The sequence below is a fragment of the Bemisia tabaci genome, chromosome 6 (assembly GCF_918797505.1).
Source record: "Bemisia tabaci chromosome 6, PGI_BMITA_v3".
Taxonomy (NCBI): Eukaryota; Metazoa; Arthropoda; class Insecta; order Hemiptera; family Aleyrodidae; genus Bemisia; species Bemisia tabaci.
In genome coordinates this window covers 23835137-23856116 of record NC_092798.1, presented here as the reverse complement: position 1 = coordinate 23856116, position 20980 = coordinate 23835137, and the positions used below count along the sequence as shown (strand labels likewise).

Genomic DNA, 20980 nt, shown 5'->3' with positions numbered 1-20980 from the left:
TGCACAGTATTATACGAAATTTAGATGTACGTATTAAGAATGACAGGCATCCTTTAAAAGTACAGATCTTTCGTCGCAAAATAAATCAAGATACTTATCGTACACAGGAAAAATCTAAGAGTCTTTAGCTGAGGCAAATATAGAGGTTTATCTGGTTCAGGTATAACAAGGTGGGAATTTCTTGAAAGATAATTAAGTCCTGTTACACCAAAGAGGTGTAGACAGTTTTAGTGAATTTTGTCTCATGGAATTGACGCTTCCCCATGTTTACCAAAAATCTCAACTACATATACGAGGGGCGTTCAATAAGTAAGTATCCCCCTCTCTAAAATCCATAAGAATGGACCAATTTTAAAAAAACTTGGGCTCAAAATCTTCCTTAGGATATTTTGAGTTCAACAAAACAAACCGCAACAAAATCGGACCATGTGCGGCCGAACGCGAGCCGTTTGAACGCGCCGAGGTGCTCGACGCTCCCGCCGAATCTGCGAGGATTTGAAGTCCGCTACAGGAGAAGAGCTTCTCTGCCAAAGCCTCAGTCGTTCATCACTGACGAAAAATCAAAGAAATTTTTGTAGAATAAGGGGCTTACCTCACTTCTCCACATAACCAGCTCGATCCAAGCAAGTCTGATACTGACTAAGACTAAGAGAACAGCTTTTGGATGCCTCGTGCGTGGAAGTCTTTCAGCTGACCGCGGATGAAAGAGTGGACGGCTTGTTTGACCTCTTCCACTGATTCAAAATTAACTCCTCCGAGTTCAGATTTCAGGAACGATAATAAATGGCAAACCAGACCACCATTTATTCCCGTTCCTGAAATCTGAACTCGGAGGAGTTAATTTTGAATCAGTGGAAGAGGTCAAACAAGCCGTCCACTCTTTCATCCGCGGTCAGCTGAAAGACTTCCACGCACGAGGCATCCAAAAGCTGTTCTCTTAGTCTTAGTCAGTATCAGACTTGCTTGGATCGAGCTGGTTATGTGGAGAAGTGAGGTAAGCCCCTTATTCTACAAAAATTTCTTTGATTTTTCGTCAGTGATGAACGACTGAGGCTTTGGCAGAGAAGCTCTTCTCCTGTAGCGGACTTCAAATCCTCGCAGATTCGGCGGGAGCGTCGAGCACCTCGGCGCGTTCAAACGGCTCGCGTTCGGCCGCACATGGTCCGATTTTGTTGCGGTTTGTTTTGTTGAACTCAAAATATCCTAAGGAAGATTTTGAGCCCAAGTTTTTTTAAAATTGGTCCATTCTTATGGATTTTAGAGAGGGGGGATACTTACTTATTGAACGCCCTCGTAATTCTCCGTTGGAGCAAACAGACAAAAGAAAAAAAACAAGCAAACCCTCATTTTTCCAAGGCATTACACATTTTCATCCAAAAACGTCGTGAGCATTTGTCTTTTGTATTTACATGTGGGCCAATTAACTTTGGGTCTTAACTGGCACGTGGACCAAAACTCCCGTGCCGAATAAACGCGTGGACGTAAATTACTGGAAAAAACAGGTATGCGGACAAAAAATCGTTGACGAAATGTTCTATAACCGATCGACTATTTTATTCTTGGTTTTTTTACTATCTGACAAGACCTTTATATTCACCATTTTTTTTTTCATGATATTTATAATTTAATATGCTCAGTAATAGATGACCTGACAAACAGGGCAATGCAATAATCGCTTGTAAAAGAATGAGAAGAAGATTATTATTATTATTTTTTTCTGAATTCGTACTTTCCCCTTAAATGTTCAAAATAAAATAAAAACATAATCAGAAACACCTTTATTTTTTAGGAGTAAATCGTGTAATAGAGCATTTCATAAAAATATTGAATGTTGCTGTACAATATTGCATGGCTAACAAAACCTATATTCATCTCTATCTTTCTCAGCAAAGAAAGGCGCAACCCAACCCTGGTGTTTCAGTTTTGCTCTGTAGGAAAGATTTTCTCGCCATAAGTCATTTTATCCTGTAATTTCCTCGCCGAACATCATGCGAATAAATTTTGCCGAGAATGATTTTACCTTATTTAATACGCTGCAACGCAATGAGAAATGTACGCCCCTCTGGTTTAAGACAACACTGATCATCCATTCACTCTTTCAAATGAAACAGAGCTGATTGTGAGTAATTAAGCCAATGCATAGTAATATTCTGATAGTAGATCATCCTTTTGTCGAATTACTCTGCCGTTTGTTGTTTTCATATGACATTCCCGCGCAATTTACACGGGAGACGCTTTGAATTCAACAAAAATCACACATGAGCTATTAATTTAGCAACTTAATTGTAGACTCATTTTTCACTGATTGACGTCACACGCCGCTGAATGGTGGCCGTCGCTGAACATGTCTATATAGCCACGGTAGGTGTTCAATTTCCCCCCTCATTCCCTCACTCCATATAAAGCCTTTGTTTGAATGTTGTTCCACGGAGAACTTTCATCAAAGCTTTACGCTGATTAATTTTTATACATGGTACAATTTATTTCATATCTCATAGTTTCAAGTGCAAAGTTTAATGTAAAGGAGGAATAAAGGACGTAATGAGTCTTGTCACAGCCAGGGTTAAAATTACCTCCTTTCTACTGAGTTTTCAAACTTTAAAGTGTAATCTACTTTGCTCGGTTAAAAAAAGCTATCTGAATTGTGGTTCTCTTGAACGTTTGCCTTCCTTGCTTCATAACTGATATTTAGAGCTACAAAGTGGGTAAATAAGAAATCAAAATTCTTTCGAGGAAAATAACAATGTTGCGTTCAATTTTCAGAGGTAAAAGAATATTGAAAGTTCAAAGGCCATCGACAGAGTGTGGAAAGATTCCAAGATCTGCGCGCAAAGTTGATTAAAACGATTTGCGACACCTGCGCGTGAAAGTCCCCACCCTCATTCACGTATGAACGTCATCAGATTGAGCTTTTAAATCTGTATTTTTTACGGAGCGCTGATAGCAAAAATTTGGATTTGCATGGACTTCTTGACATGAGAAACCCTCACCAATCTTTTTCCCTGCTAGTTTAGGAGCTACTAATCAGTGTAATCGAATTCTATCATGCAAAATAAGTATACCTGCTTCTTCGAGAGTCTCCGCTAAAAAAAATATTTTATGCGTTCGATGACTCGTGCAAGATAGCATGTAGACTTTTGCAAGAGAGCATTGAGTTTCGAAGTTTTTTTCCTCTGGTTCAAGGACTGATTTCTCATTTTCTACACATAGTGATTTAGTGAGTCATTTACGATGAAATTTTAAATCGTATTTGCAAAATGTCAACTCATTTTTAAGAAAAATTATTCGTAAATTAGACGATGATGACTCAGTCTTTAATATACAAGAAGGTAGTAAAATTGTCACTCTATTGTAAAGTCGTTACTAATGATACGCTAAAATGAAAGTCTTTACGATAGTGCATTTCAAATGAATTCGTTCGATCTGATTATGTGATATTTTCCAGCCACATCCTATAGTTTCAGCTTATCCGCGATTTTCGAATGCCCGCGATTTCTCAAATTTCCGCGGCAACACCTGCCCTAATCACCGCGGATAATCGAGACTCTACTGTAAAATCGTTAATAATAATCATAATCCTTTATATTTCACTAAAATGAAAGTTTTTACGATGAATTTCAAGTAAATTCCTGCCCTAATCACAATAGATAATCAAGACTCTACCGTAAAATCGTTACTTAAAATAATAATCTTTCATAATAAGCTAAAATAAAGGTTTTTATGATAAATTTTTAGTTATCGTGTGATCTTTTCCGGCTACGTTGTATATTTTCGGCTTATCCGAAATTTTCGAGCATTCGCGAAAGCACCTGCCCTAATCACCGCGGATAATCGAGACTCTACTGTAAAATCGTTACTGATAATAATAGTCCCTCATAATAAGCTAGAATGAAGTTTTTACGATTAATTTCAAAAAAATGTGTTGTCATCGTGTGATCCTTCCAGCCACGTTGTCTTGTTTCGGTTTATCCGCAGTTTTCGAGTATTCGCGGCAGCACCTCCGCGGATAATCGGAACGGTCAATACTAATAATTATAGTCCTTCTTAATCCGCTAAAATGAAAGTTTTTACGATGGATTTCAATTAAATCGGCTTTTAGCATGTACTCTTTTCCAGTCATATTGTATAGTTTATAAAGTTTTGTATAGTAGCTTATCCGCGGTCACACCTGCCCCAATCGAATTGCATAGTCGCGGAAACTTCACCGCAGAAGACCGAAGGACAGCTCCGTGAATATAAATGACATTTCGGTGTAGAAATCCCGAGGCGTCGCGTTGGATCGGTTCGCTTCGGTTCGTGCAGCCTGCGAGCTGCGTCTCAATTAAAGCAAAGCTATTCTGCCGTGCTAAGAAGAAACGCCGCATAAACCCTCGGGCGTTGCCAAATTTCCGTTGACAAATCGCTAATTTATAGGAAAATTTTCGAATATCTTTCTGTCAATTTTTCGGATAATTTTGTTCGTAATTTGATCTGAATCGTCAGAAAATTTCAAGGAAAAATATTCATAACTTTCCTCAAAAATAAACATTTTATCTGGGGAAATTTGGCAACTCGGGGATGTTCATACGGCGTTCTTCCTCAGCACGGCAGTATTCCTCCACGGATAATCACGCAGAACGGGAGTAGTTAAGATACGGTGAGCCTAGACCGGACGGGGCGAAAAGCCCGAAAGGGCGCGAGGGCGAGGGAGGGGCGCGACCGCCGACCGTGACGCTTGTCAGACGAGCGGAGGGAGGGGCGCGGGGCGGGGGGGGGGCGCCACCCCCAGAACAGACGAGAGTGAGAGTCTCTCGAACGGGGACCCCCAAACTTCGGCCTAGTTTCCCTCGACTCCGACTCAGCTAATTGTAAGTTTGATAAATAACCGAAAGAATTTACGCCGCTCTCGCCTCCCCACCCCTTTCGCGCCCCCGCCGCCGCCGCCCGGCCGAGCGAGGGAGGGAGGCTGAGGAAAAACAACGACATTATCACCAGCCAACTGTGTTGATTTACTGTTGCGACGCACCTTCGCCCTCCACCCCCCGCCTCCGTCTCTTCTAACGTTCCGCGGATGTCAGACTGTCTTGGTATATGAAATGGAAACATCAGGGACGCTCGCTAACCTGACTGCATATTGCCATTGAATCGGGACGTGGGAAAACCGCTAATGTCCATTTTTCAAGTCTTAAGTTTTTTTGAGTTCATAATACTTTTAAAGTGTTGATACAACCATTGAAGTGATGAAAGGACTCGTTTTGGGATTGAGGAAACGTGAAGATGAGTTTATCGCCACTTTTGTGGTTGCAACGAACTCCGAAAAGTATTATGAACTCGAATAAACTTAAGACTGGAGAAATGGACATTCGCGGTTTTCGCATGTCCCGATTCAATTCAGAACTTTAATGTCTTGCTTATCCGTAAACACACTTATGTGCATAGGAAAACTAAATAATGGTACACATATTGTCTCTGGGCTGACCCAAAAATGATAGTTTCTAATTACAAAATGTAGTCCAAATATGAATCGGGCAAGGGGCCGTTCATCGAGGTGATTAGTCACGATTTCTGGCGTGGTCAAATCGGCGTGCGATGTATCACATGAAGTATGTTAAAAATATTGGCAGGTTCTGATTTTTTAGCCAAAAAAGGACGGCAGCCCATACATATGGGTCTAAAAATCATTAAACAAAAAAATTTGCAAAATTCAGGGGAATAAAAGCGGAATCCTATCTTGAAAAGAAAAAAAAAACCATGCATTTGATGCAGGAATTGATAACTTCAGGACAACATATCTTGAGAAATCATCATCACCTTAAATACGTGCCGCCCTGGAGGACATTAGGGTGTGAATCTGATTTTCAGGGGAGAAGGGGGAGTACAAGGCTTTGTCATGTAACGCTGAAATCGGCACCGATATTTCGAAAATTATCGACGAAGGGACGACAGGCGGATCTGCTTTTTAGTAGATTCCGCTCTTCATAAGTAGCTCACTTACCGTTTCATTCTCTTGTGATCATATTAAAGTCAACTCCAATTTTAGGAAGTTCAAAGGAGGTAGCGATTTATTTTTCTTTCGTACACGGGTTAAATTAGAAGGGTTTCGGGAGAGGGGGCGGAGCCACAACATTACATTAAGTAATTGTAAAAGGTTTATCAAATAAATTACTCATATATGCCGAAAGCTGCATCGACTAAATTCAGCGTTTTCGACTTGGCAACCGTAAGAAACTCCTTGTTTAATACACTCCCTAAAATCCCTTTCCGAGACTCGCCGAAAGCGGTTAAATCCTTTTAAACGCCTCCAACAACCCGATAAATGAGCCCCACGGTTTTTTTTTTTAAAAATTATTTTTCCCTCTCTTATCTGAGGGAGTAAATGAACAGAGAACAGTGAGGTGGATAAACAGATGATTAACCACTAATTTACACCGTTTAGCGAATCAACAATTTTGTATTTTGGAACTTTCAGGTGTATTATTTGAAAATGCATTTATCATGCTCCTAAATCATAATTTATATTTTATCATCCTTATTTAAAGTGATATGAAATCTGCAACGCTGCAAATTGAAATTCATCTATTTTGTAGCCATACCGGCTTTTATGTTTGAGATCCAAACCTCAACACGTTTGGTTCAGGGCAGATAAGGCAAAAAGCACAAATATGCCATTATTTTATTCCTTTGTACAAGTTTTAATTAAGGAAAAACTCTGATAAAAAAATCAGAAAGTTTGTAGCATCCTGTTTGTTTTAAATGCTAAGAGCAGAGAATGATAAATGCGCATATTCTTAAATTCGTATTCATCCAAGTGCGGGTCAATGCACATTTTATTTCGATTCTTTGTCTGAGCGTCTCATCTTTTTCTTCAAGTTCAGTCGAGTTATTTCCTCTTTTCCTCTTGAGAGGGTGGTGTAATCGGCCTCAAAGCAACAGGAAAACCGAAATTGGATTTCCTCCGTTTCTAATCACGATCTCAAAACAGAGGAGGAAAAACCACACGCAGCTTTACATGCTCTCGCTCCCAAATTGGCATCATGTTTTTTAATGCAAACTTTTTTTCACAGGACCTGCTATTATCTACTCCCCGAGTCCGTCTGTCGCGGATTCCTTGGACAAGGGTAAAAACTTTTTCTCTCCCTCTACAACACGGTTTTTAAACACGCCTGCATCTGGAATCCACTTTGAATTTTCACACAGCTCGTTTCAATTTTTAACGAAACACGGATAGAAAAACTCTTGAACCCATGGGTAGAGAGGTAACACTACCTGACTTTAGATCGAGAGCCACCCGCAACACTCCCTGCATCCCCCCTCACCCCCTTCTGCCCTTCTCGCTCCGTAAAATGCATGACCAACTTACAAAGCCCCCGGGCACCGAATAAAGTAGTACTTTTTTGCCGTCACTCTCTGTTTGTTTAGGCATACCGTCGTAGAGACGGAAAATCCCTGCAACTCCCTTGCGCACTCAATTCCAACCGTTTCACCACACATCTTGAACTTTCTTAGTGAAATTTTCGGCACTTGTTTCATTCTAGGTCCCTCAGTCTCTTGTTTGCAGCCCGTAAAAGATCCGAAGGCACGATTTTTACGATATTCTTTAAGTTGTCTAATTGAGTTTTCAGGTTTTATATCAAATGTGCTTAGTAAATATTTACAAAAACAAATATAATTTAAAGATATGTACACTATTTTTAAAGTAATAGTGCTAAATTTGTGTATTCAAAGATGTGCTTGATAAATATTAAAAAAAAGAATTCATATCAAGACACCGAGAGGAAAATTCTCCTCGTCTCTTCAAAATCCGTTACTTGTTCTTGGTACACTGCGTGTATAAAGAAAAAAGTGATTGATCGTGTGGGAAACAAATAACTCTCGTGGCACTTACAATTGAATTGATTTAATTCACAATTTAATCTTAAAGTGATTTGATGGACGCCATATTTTGTGTCCGAACGGCACGCGATATATCGCATCAATTGGTTCCATTTTTTCAGCTACTCGTCATTTTTCTCCAATTTTGAGATCGCAATTCTGTTGTCAGGAGACTAAAGCACTCACCAATTTTAACAAAGAAATTCAACGTAATGAGGGCGTGGTTTTTTCAGAGAGAAAACATCGCATTCGATACTGATATCGAAACTGCACTCGAATGCGATATTTTCTCTCTAAAAAAACCACGCCTTCATTACGTTGAATTTCTTTATTAACATTGGTGAGTGCTTTAGTCTCCTAACAACCAAATTGCGATCTCAAAATTGGAGAAAAATGACGAGTAGCTGAACAAATGGAACCAATTGATGCGATACATCGCATTTCGTTCTGACACAAAATATGGCGTCCATCGAATCACCTTAAGTATCTGATAATTTCAAAGAAAAATATTCAACTTTCATTGGAAAAAAGGAGAAGAAAATAGAAAGAAAAAAAGTCATGGTGGAAATTCGGCAATATTTGAATGTTCACACACGGTATGTTTTTCCTGAGCACGGCAGAATGGAACGAGTCTCTCTTCGCCAGTCGGGCCTAACCTAAACTCTGTCACACCGAGAAGGACGAGCGTGAGTTAGGAAAGTGAGTTCACTTGTTCAGCGTTCAGCCAAGACACGTAACTTTCAGTTGGAGACAAAGATAAATGAGAACCTCACAACATTGATTCATTAATCACATTTTTATAATTTCATCCCTTTCGGTTCGGGTGCGTTTCCCCACGGTCTCGTCGTATTTGACAGATTGTCTCGCGTCCGAAACGCTGTTTTATTGCTACGCGCGAGTGTAACGAGATCGCATTTCGTGAGCGAGCGGGCTCGGTCATGCTGGCTACACCATTTTAATCGTTTAATTGACATTCACAGTTGAAAAGGTCCCTGCTTCGGTTACTTTGAGTTAAAACGCTTTTGGTTTTATAGAAAAAAAAGGGAAAACGATTTGGTTCATCGACAAAATTGTTTATTGAATTAATCGAATTTTTAGGTTGCCTACTTTAAGACTACTTAGGATAAAGAGGCCGTCCTGCTGACCTAATGTATTCACGTTTTTCCTACTGCCGATTATCGGTTGCGATTTGCGAGTGGCCAGCTACCTGATTGTTAAAATTGTTAGACAAAGCGACAGACAAAGGAGACCTAAAGAATATGGAGCGATCCTATTGATTGAAATGTGTGGGTTTTTTTGGACCAAGGGAGAAAATGTACAATCTGCAAGATCTCTCGTGGGTTGCCGTAGGTTAGTCTAATACCTACCTCCAGTGTCCATTGCAATGGACCACTAGACAAGGTACGAATTTAAGCAATCTGATACATGATTCTTAACCAGAATTTCACGTAAAACACGATTCTTACAACGAAAATTACTGAAACCAACTCCTAACAAAGATATTAACGTTTTTATTTCACATTGGCTACAAGGAATTTGAACTGCCCGCTCACAAGAAACTCAAAGCTCTACGCGAGTCAAATCGCGCACTACAACGGTTTCAGCAAGCCTCTCAATCGAGCAATGTTCATTTTCCACCATGTGTTGTTCAAACTATAAGCTATTTGCTACAGCTGAGCCAAAGCGTCAAGATTGAGGTTGCCAGATTTTTACATCGCAGAGACTGTCATGATAACGTTTAGCGCGCGATGTGAATCACGTAGAGCATTGAGTTTTAATGAGCGGGTGGTTTGAATTCACACATCAAGAATCATCAAATATCTTAGTAAGGAGTTAATTTCGGTAATTTTCGTTGTGCGCATCGTGTTTTACGTGAAATTTTGTATAAGGAGCACAAATCAGAATGCTGAAATTCGTACCTTGTCTAGTGGTCCATTACCCGCTTATACCAATAGAGTCCCTCCATATCCTTTTTGTCTCCTTTGTCTATCGCTTTGTCTACCGATTTCAACGATTAGCTTGCAGCGCATTGAAACACGTTTGGAAGTTTTGGCTTCGATATTTGCCTTTCGGGCCTAGTTTTTACGAGTTTGGAGTTTTTCAACCAAAAGATTCGGTTAATTTAAACAATGCATTGCATGTTGTAATAGTTCCGTTTGTCTTTTTTTCCACTAAAGCTGTGTTTCGAAGGATACGTAAAAAACTTAGTCAAAGACAGAGGAGACGTAATCGGGCTTCGGTTCATAACTTTTTTTGTCGAATCCATGTGACACAACCTTGTTAGCATAGAGCGCAGCATTGCGAGTTCACTCCTCGCGCCAGCGCGCCTTCAATTTTGCTGACGCAACGCGGACATCCATCAAGTACGAATAGTTGTATCTCTGCGCCGTCATCAACACGCGTTTCATCTCTTGCTCAATTTTCATGTTGTGTCGGTGCTGTTTGTCCGCTTTCATCAATGTCAATTGAAATGTCTCTTATTTTTGAAATTTGAGAAAAGTTAAAGTGAAGTTTGTTCAAAATATAGTATTATGTGTCCAAATCACTAATCATTTTGAAACATAAACCAATGCAAACATGTCTCGAGGTCTATCAACGTCCTAAAAGGGGCATGTCTAAACATTTATATTGTACGTCTCACATGTGACGGATCAAGAAGAGGATGAGAAAGCGCCGGTGTGTTACCATGGTGCTGAAAATTTCAAAAAGTATTTCTTACCATTCAAAAACACAAAAATAACATATGATACTTCAAAAACTTCAAAAATTAATGTATTTTAATCCGGATCAACTTGATCAGACTTGGGTCTTTGCGAGTAAAACAACTTTTGGGCATCTAAAGGGTTAAGTTGAGCACTTTTAGAAGTTGCGAGTTTTTACAAATTAGACTGAGATTACCGAACCAGTTTATCAAATCTTCAGTCATCAGCCAACATAACGCGAATCCAAGCGCGTTAACTTCCGGAGCACTGAAGGGAAAATAACGAGGCAGGGTCTCTAAAATATATTGTCGCCGGGATGACCATATTTTCCACCGATAGGGATCCTAACATAGATAGCGTTACGAAATTTTCTTATATATGTGCATTGGGTCTCGTTAAAAAGAACATATCTGTGTAGGGATGAATTTAGATAAAATTTAGCCTACGGAGGCTGAGTTTGGAGAAATTCTACTCGAGGAGCCCAGCACCGCAGTATGTTGAAATTTAAATAGCCTCGACGGATGGTGGTCTTGAGTAAATAGGAAGTTTGTCTTTCCTTTTTTTCCAAAAGTGGCCATGTCGATAAACCGTGTTCAAACGGGAGTTGCAGTACACAAACGGGTTAGGGTCCAATTTACAGGAGCATTAAAAAACCCAAGTAGCGATAGAATATAGTGCAGCCTCCAGTGGATTTTACATGAGTTTCCCGTCTCTGGCTCCGTATTACTCTTCTTGCGATTTCCATTTTGTTTGCAATTTTATCTAAAATATCTGAAAATTTTAAGGGGAAATATCCATATATCTTTCCTGAAAAATAAACATTTTATCGGGGCAAACTAGGCAACATACCATTATTCGCATGGCTCTCTTCCTTAGCATGGCAGTATTCTACTGTGCTAAGAAAGAACGCCACGTATGTACCTTCAAACGTTGCCAAATTTCCTGCAATGGAACATGAACTTTCAGGGAAAGTGAATATTTGTCTTCAAATTTTTCAGATAATTTTATTCGCGATTATAAAAAAAAAATTCTAAATTTTCTGATAACACAAATATCTAGTGGAAATATTTTTACCCTTTAGAAATATACATTTCTCTGGAGGAAGTTTGGCAACTCTCGAATGTTCATACGGCGATTTTCCTTAGCACGGCAGTATTGTATAGGTGTTTTTCCGAGCACTTCAATGTGGGTATGACTGAATTGCTTAGCTCTGGGTAAATTTAAATTCCTACCAGGATATTCGGGATCTGTTCATCCCGAGCGCGATGGAGAGTAGAGACTCTCTCCACAGCCATGAAGCTGAGGAGGAAATCAAATCAGACTAGGATTCCAAGACGCCTAAACTGTTTGGAAGATGCGATAGGAACTAGAGTAGTATTGATTGCGAGGAGAAAAGGACTGGGGCTCGGGCGGCCGGGCGGTTGCAGCCGGAGATAATAGCCAAGATTTGCTGCAGATGATAAATAATTTATCAGAGCAGCAGGCATAAATTGCGCGGCCCGCCCGAGGCCCCGGGAAGGAGTTCCAACATGGCGCCAGGGAAAGAGGCTCCGACTCATTATTCACGTGCGCGCCCGCCGCTTTCGGCTTTTCGGCCCTTGACGAGGTCCACAATGATCCGGCCAAAAGTTGTCAAATCTGAAATCCCCATGTTGCCGCTCTTCCTCTAAATATTTATCAAAGGCCGCCCTTTACGATGAATGGAGATGTTGCATGTGTGAGGAATTTGCGATTTGACTATTGATTCTTTTGTAAAATTTCGCGAAAAACACGATGGTGCCACTGGTTTTCTCTGAAATTAACTCCCAAGCTCGAAAAAGGCTCTCAAGTTGAGGCCAAAATGGAGGGGATACCCTACGCTATCCTCGGAGTCCACCTCTACATCAACACGAACTCTCCATGCAAAGATAGGGAGCAAATACATTAGCAGGGTTGCCGTGTTTTCAGTTTTGGAGTCCTCAAATAAAGTGGTCCTCAAATAAAGAGTTTGTCTTGATGTAGAGGTGGGCTTTCAGGGTAGGGTGGGATATCCCCTCCATTTTGGCCTCAACTTGAGAGCTTTTTTTGAGCTTGGGAGTTGATTTCAGAGAAAACCAGTGGCACCATCGTGTTTCTAACGAACTTTTACATAAGAATCAACAGTCAAATCGCAAATTCCTCACACATGCAACATCTCCATTCAGGAAATGTTCGATATCACTCCCTGATCTCTTGGCCTGTAAATCAAATTGCGCAAAATGGGTTCCGTCGATTTGCGTCGGAGACACAAGACTTGCGTAAGTTAATTGGACCGCGCTAAGCAGAAAGGAAGCAACTCACGTCGGTTTTATCCAAATTTGATTAAGAAATACAATTGGACGCATTTCTGTCAAATGGAACTAAGCGCCATCGGGGTAGGAAGGTAGAGGGGGGCTTGGATTGGCGGCGGAACCGGTCGTCGGGCTCATTCGTTCCTATACTCGCAATGCTTTTCCATGGCGCTTAGTTCCGTTTGACAGAACGCGCTATCCGGGATTCTAAATTCCTCAAAAGGAACTCAAATTGGCGCTTGGTTCCGTTTGGCAGAAATACGCCCAATTTTTTAACGGTTTTGCGGGTTTTTGTGCAAATGTCAGTGAATTTTTAGTATACCAAGCAAATTCTTTAAGATTTTCAAAGGAATCCGCACAAATGTTCTCTTGTAAAAAATTGAATTGCTTATTTAAATTTGACAGTGGCTGAGGTGGTTTGTTTCCTTTCTGCTAAACGCGGTCCAATTTGCGACAAACTTATTCTGTGTCGCACACCCTTCGGTTAAGCGCCAGTTTGCGTCCACGGGGAGAAAAAAATGTAAGGGGCTATGCACTGTTTTGCCTACTACCTTCATTTGTTGGATGATATGGACATTTCCAATAAACTTTAGTAGCTGTGCAACTCAAGTTGGGGTAGTACTGCAACATTTGGGTGAGCAACCTAATTTGAAATTACCAAAATTACCAAAACCAAAATAATTATTTGGAGCACTATCACAATTAATTGGAAATGTCCAAGTTGGGACTGAACCCCTACCTCTTTTTTCCGGTGTCTCAGCCCTGAACGGGCAGGGGCAGCAAGGAGTTAGGAAAAGATGATTGGACTTCATTTTGCAACTAACCACAACTACAAGCTCATCCGTAGAAACACTTAGGCACACTGGGCAACTAATGGTACTTACGTTGTTTTCAAACTTAGCCAGAAACTGTAGCTCCGAACTGCAAATTGTAGTGTAATTGAGGTTACTAGTTCCAAAGTGTACAATGTCCATAAAAGTGGTTTGTCACAAAAATGCAAAAAACTGTTTTGAGTTTGCTGCGACCTACGTTTTAAAGGATACTGCTAATTTAAAAGGACTTTAGCTGTTTTAGCACACAGTTAATTTATTTTCCGATTCATCGGACCAAGAATCCACTCCGAATTCAATTTCCACCAAAATGGACTTTTGAGGACTTATATGTAACAATGGCGGATGTAAAAAATTACCTTTTCGAAACACATTCAAAAAACTGTTTTGGCATCGAGAAAATTTTGAGAAAATACTTGAGATGCGATCTTCGAGATCCGTACATTATGCCAGAGCCAAACATTTTACATTTTTGTGTGAACAAAACAGTTTTTTAAGCGTATTTCGAAAAAGTAATTTCACATCCGCCATTGTTACATTTAAGGCCTCATTTCATGTGCACTTCAGAACTAATAGCCTAAAGGTAGGTCTACCCTGCTTAAGTCTCACAACAACACATTGATATTTAAAAATTGATATTGAAACAAAATCTAGAAATTGTGATTTTCATACCAAACAACACGCTTTCGAATATACATGGTTAAAGATAATGCAGACAATGATCCGCTAAAGAATAGCAATGGTCCACAGTGCGCCATATCCAGTTGGAGGTATCCCCTTCATTTATGGTGAATCGACTGCATTATCAGTCAAATCGCCACGAATCCAGTAAGGACCCGTCTCCTCCATCCCTTATGCTCGCTCGCTCCCCAAAATAAATGTGCTTACTCCCCCGTCCCTGTTCCAACCTCACCTTCCGCGCGGTAACAAATCACTTCCTTGCTTTGAGTCTGTTCTCAGAGTAAAATCGCAACCCTCCCCGGGGAAACAAAGACGATTAATTGTTTGCTGTAATTATTCAAAAGCGCCCGCTTCATTACTATTGAAACATTTGAGTTTTTAATGATACGGCGTGTCATCCCTTTAATCACTTTCCGATCGACTTATCAGCTTAGAGTGATCCTCGTAGGATGTCGAGGACTTGTCGAGATCTAGTTTGAAACTACTTTGCGTCCGGAGAAATTCTTCCGCGCGTTTCTAGAATCTATAATAGATTTTGATCAATAGATGCGGATGATTCAATTACAAAGTGCCTCCTTGTTTCGATGATCATTCCAAATATTTGTAGCCGAACACGTCCCACCAGGGTATCGGTGAATTCGTCGCTTGGCTGACATAAGGCGTAACCACACATTGAGATGAGCCCGGAAAAGCATTGAATTGTATGGAAGACAGGGTTCTATCCAAAGTGTAGTTACGCTTGTAGTATATGTCAGGTAGGTGACGAATCGGCAAGGCATTTGTAAGAATCTCGTGATTTATGTAATACACCGCGAATACTAACTTTCTTATAAACACTTTTTGTCGAACGATAACCAACTAGTCAAATCAATTATAAGTCTCTAGGCAATTACTCATGGGAAGATGGGCAATTTTGGTAGAGAGTTAGTTAGTTAGTTAGTATATTTTAAGACATTCGTCATAGGCTATTAACGTTCTTACACAGAATTTTGAAAATGGGAGTATATATGAAAATTTAGATTTTTAAATTAAGGGAGGTGAAGAGTTTCAAACTTTTGGTAGTAATATAGGGTTCATTGCATGTAAGTGGGTTTGTATATCTGTTGATTGTAGGGGAGTAGATGGGATACATTTGAATTATACGTCGTATATCTCTCTCTCTCCGAGGGTTAAGAAATGTAGTCACATCGCATCAGAAAAAATAAAAATACTTTTCCAGCTTTTATTCCACTTTATCTGAAACGCGGGCATTGAAATTTAACAGAAAATATATATAGATATAAAATATAAACTTTGACCATCAAAGAGGGAAGCCTTAATGTCGAGAATAGAAATTCAGCTAGCGTTAGACACTTTTGCTTTGTTTTGTAAGAGTGCAACAGCTGAGAAGACGAAGATGGTTAAAATTCATGCATGTATTTAGGATTTCTCAAAGAGTGGGATTTTATTCGTTCGCGTTTATGTATTTTAGTCATTTTTTCCTTCCTCTTTTGTTTTGGTGGGGAAAGAGAGGAGCGGAAACCAAGTAGCATGTTATAAAAAAAAGTGTGATGATGAACTTTTGCATGTAATTTTAAAATCTCAATGAACTTAAGTCTGCTATAGTCATATTTAATCAAATCAACTTGATCGCACATTCGTTCAGTCATTATTCTTAACAACACCGACCTTCAATCAGATTGCCGCCATGTGAAAAAACTATCTCAAGCCGTATTTGCCATCATCATGAATAATTCACGTACACTGAAAAAAAAATCTCGGTGTATTTACTAAGACAAGGGTAAAATTTCCAAGAATTCAGGGTTCTATTTGATCCCAGTTTTTTCTTGGTAAACTTACCATTTACGGAATTGGTAATTTTACCGAGAAATCTCGGTAAAATTATTGAACTTTCTCGGTAATGTTACTGGACCTTAGTAAAAACGCCAATATTTTTTATCGACTGTGGTAAAATTACCGAGATAAAATGGCAAAGTTACCGGTAATTGATTACCAATAAAAGTGGTATTCTCACCTGAAAAAACAGTAAAAATACCGGTTTTTAGGTAAGCTTACCAGTCTGTCTCGGTAAAATTACCAATAATTGGTAAAAAAAGTGAGATGGTAAAGGTACCAACGGACCTTGATAAAAACGCCGAGAATTTTTTTTCAGTGTATGAACAAACTTCTGAAACAGCCGAACCTAATAAGAATCTAGCTTTCATGCAGGAAACTCCTAAGAAACATATTTTCCCCGTTTCCCTTCAATATTCTGAAAACATAGATAAACATTTTTTCACAGAAAATCTTGTGTATTTGCACTTACATCGAAACTCTACTGCCAATGGTACATCCTAATCTCTTTAAACAGGGCCTTGATTAATACAAGAAGTGCATTTATTCTCTTCCAAACAGTAGGAATAAAAAGGTACATTTAACCTCATGGCCAAACTAAGAAAAACACGTCTCTCGGATTGCAACGTCATAAACTTCCTATCATACTTCATTTCTCGTATGAGCTATGAAACTCCATTTTTTGACTACTATGATTAATCTACTCTGAGGGAAGCGTTTCCTGCGCACATTTCAAGCGATGAGTTTAATTCATTCTCCTGCGAAAGAAAAACGGAATACGCGGAAGTTTTGGAGCATCGCAACGAGATACGTGTTTTTCTAATACCACCATCGATACGCTGCAATATTTCTTTGAGCCAAACAATCAACACTACGATAAAAACGGAGTCAGCTGAGAGGACAGAGGGATAGAGACGAGTGGGTGGGGTCGAAACGGGGAGAGACTTGAGTAGTGAAGAATTAGCAGTTGAGACTTTAGGGAAACAAAACTACGGGAGAGAAGGGGGCAAGAGCTTCTCCGAACGAGCTTTTCACGGTTGTCGACTGCTCGGAGGGATGATCAACGGCGCTTTAAAGAGCGAATTTGATATTTTAGGTGTAGAATAGACAATCGCGTCGGTTCTTTGTGACGAAGAAAAACGCAGGGCGGGCGGAATTTTTTCGACGACTGAGAGACTTTCCCGTCGCGCCACTCCTCCAGACGCCTCTTCAAAGCTGCCGCCACCAATTTCTTTCTCCTCCAGTGCGTTGTGCTCGAGTTCCGTACTGAAATATTTTCGCGAGCCTCAGGTCGAGTTCTTTGGGACTCGTAAATTTGGGTCGACGACCGCGTTTCGAGGACTTGATCCAGACCTAACCTTTAGTTATCGAATTCTTAGTATTTTTTATTTTTTTTTTCAATTCGTAACCGCCCACGGGTATTCCAAATACGCAACAATACGTTATTTCAAAGAATAAAATATTATTAAAATATTAAAAAGTCACTCAATAGTCAGAGAAAATTTTGTACATATCAAATTCTGACGCGTTTCAACTCACATCCGGGACGCTACTTGAATTCTGCAGGGTCTAGATGGGCTACATTTTGCAATTTGGAACTATAAATTCTAGTCCGGTTTAAAAACAACGTATGTGCCATTAGTTTCCCTATGCACATAAGTGTTTGTCCAGAAGAGCCAGAATTTATAGTTCCAAATTGCAAAATGCAGTCCAAATGTGACTGTGGAGTTTACGCAAAGTAAGTTAACGCACTTTTGGACTGCGACAGAAGATCGTGTGACGTAGCATTGAAAGTAAATAGAAGAATCAAGATGGCGGATCTTCTGTCACAGTCCAAAAGTGCGTAAGCTTATTTGATGTGGACTCTAACTCGGTCCATTTGTGCGGTTAATAAAAAATTACTCAGTCTGGTTTAAAGTAAAGTAGAAGTAACCAAGGAGGGTTTTTAACTAATTTTTATATTTATTACGTTATTTACCAGCCAAAAATGTATCAAGAAATTATTTTGCTTCCGTGGAAGAAGGTCCTTTTCTTCGCGGAAAGTCACACTATTTTTTACTTACTTCGTCTTTTTCGTCACAATATTTCAACATAGGTAAAAACGCACTTTTCAGAAGAATCACTATGGCGGATCTTATTTCACAGTCCGAAAGTGCGTAAACTTATTTGATCAGGACTCTATATCTGTCCATTTCAAGAGTGACGGTAGCCACCCCCGGTCGAGAAAAATGACGTCCTACTAAAAGCCCGATAGCAAAGTGGTGGCCGACACTTTTTATACCGTGAACGGAAAATTAATAAGTCTGGTTTCATGTAAAGTAGAAGTAACCAAGGAGGTCTGTTGAATTTACAGCGTCTTGAACGTGGGGATTAAACGAAGTACTTAAATTTTCAAGACAAACTTTTCAAAGCCCTTAACCTGTCTTCTTTCTTGTTTCAGAACGAAAAGTAATCAAAGATGGATGAAACTGCGGACCACCGTTCAAATATCCTCTGCAGTTGGATCCACAAAGTCAAAGCCACCTTTGAAAAGAGAAGACTCATTTCTAAAGAGATTCTCCACGCGACAAGTACCTCAAACTCAGGTAGAAACAATTCTATAAAGAAACATAATTTTATTGATTAACATTAATTAATCTTAGGCCGTTCTGTCTACCAACAAGCTATTACGCTCAAATTTCACTGAGTATCAGTATTTAAAGAAACTCGCTGTCACATGGTATTCGGTGGTAGACTCAGATCTGCGTGCATAATTTTTTTTTAACGAAAACGTTTCCGCACGATCATTGCAAATATTGATTCGGAAAATAATTGTCTATAACATTTCCGCAAAATTGAACTACATATATTTCAGACGCTGTGCCAATGCTTTTCGGTTATCCCAAAGTTTTAGGTTGTAATTGTCAACTTGAATCCATCTGTAATGATTGCAACGCATGAATATTGCGAGCACTAACAGTTGTGGCCAGGCGCTGCGCTGCGTTGAAGAAAACCAAAGCGCCTGCAATTTTGTGTATATGCAACAAAACGTCTCTCGAGCACGAATAATCGTATCCAGGCGCCTTAATGTTTTGCGATCAAGGTAACAGAATACGTGGCATCGGCGCATTGTGCTCGAGATATGGGAGACGTCGCCATAATTGAAACGTTTGTTTCGAAAAGGTGCTAACTCTGAAAACCAAATTTTTCAAGCGACAGAAAAACTACAGAGGAGACAGAAGAATTAACACAATCAAAAAGTTCTTGGTGTTAAAGGTCTAATATTAAGAGGCATCGATGACAAACAAATTGCAGGACGCTCGCTATATTTTCATTCTAAAAATTGGATTTTAAATTTTTAAAGTTGGCACGTCCTTTAACCTTGAATAAACAAGGTGAATACGTCGGAATTTTGCCTGAAAATCTAGAAAATTGAATGTATGTATATTGGCCGATTGCGAAACCACATATCTCCGCTTGCGGCTTTGCAGACTTACTATCATACTTCATGGTTTCCTTCAAAAATTAGTAAACGTGATTGGTCGAAAACTTCCTTGATTTTTTTGCCACATCTGCAAAATATTCTGTAAAAATTTTAAGCTACAAAATTGACTTGTTCCTCCTCGAAAAAATAAAATAGAAGCGGACATTTTGAAATCCCGCAATAGAGAAGCGTGGTTTTGTTCTTTAGCCATTGATATAAATTATGTTTATTATTTTTTTAAAAGACTTCCGTATGACAAAACCTCAAACAAAACGGCTCGAATACTTAAATAAAACTAGCCAATTTCTTGACAAAAATGTCAACGAAAAATTTTAACTTTTTTTTTTAAAATGCATTGTATTCAAACATTTCGATTCGGCACCGTAGTATTCCAGCTCCTGCTGAGTAAACACGGATTTTATTAAGTTGCTCAAAAATGTTTCTCGGGCCTCTTGGCAACGGCCACGCCGAGGAAATAAAATACACGCAATAAAGATGTAAGTTAACGGAGCGTGAACGTAAAGATATTTTGTGCATACCAAACCGCGGTAGCCCTCGGAACCGTCATAAAAATAAAAACGACCGTGATACTATTTAAATGTAGGAAGTTACTCATGAACTACCTTAGGCTGTTAAAAGCGAAGAACAAAGGTGCATGATCGTGACGGAGATCATCGCAACGTTTAAAGCCTTTAAATGGAGGTTGAGGTCTCTGAGCCGTCACTTTTATACAGGGTGGCCGGTGACCTGGACCTCTTATTCCTTTTCAAGATCTTAGTGTTATATAACCCGATTTTTTTGACCGCGGACTGCTTTACTCAGCACTCCCTCCACTTCCCGCTTGCTGCCGTAGTAGCATGACCCACATGTCTATACGATGGGTCATGTCAAATTGATAATTGGACGGAGTTAAACAGAAAGGAACCAAGCCACATCGGGATCGAACCGAGAAAAAGAGGTTTAAAGTTTGGCTCCTGCATAAGACTCGATGTAAAAGATAAACTTCAAGTTCAATTTCTGCAAAATTTGCTCCAACAAAAACTTTGAATTTTTGGCGATAGATAGTAGAGCAGTGGTTGAGTTCAAAACCACTCATAACTCAATTTTTTTCAAAATGTGGGTTGGTTCCTTTCTGCTTAACTCAGTCCAACTGATGTTGGTTTCTCTATTTCTTATATGCCAATGTGAATACGTAGATTCATTTCGACATCATACAGATGCGGACTCGAAAATTCCGTTCTAATTGTTTCAAATAAATTATACTATGTCATTGGGCCACCAAGCAATGAACGAATTTTAACTTAAGAATAC

At 39.6% G+C, this 20980-nt stretch overlaps 1 protein-coding gene across 1 annotated transcript in view; it reads left to right on the top strand.

The window, feature by feature from the left end:
* Cngl (Cyclic nucleotide-gated ion channel-like) overlaps positions 1 to 20980 on the top strand; it is a 327720-nt gene that overhangs the window by 260461 nt on the left and 46279 nt on the right. The window contains exons 6-7 of the mRNA XM_072301180.1: positions 7044 to 7097; positions 18647 to 18791. Of these exons, the coding sequence (XP_072157281.1) occupies positions 7044 to 7097; positions 18647 to 18791 (199 nt within the window). The remainder of the gene's footprint in view (positions 1 to 7043; positions 7098 to 18646; positions 18792 to 20980) is intronic.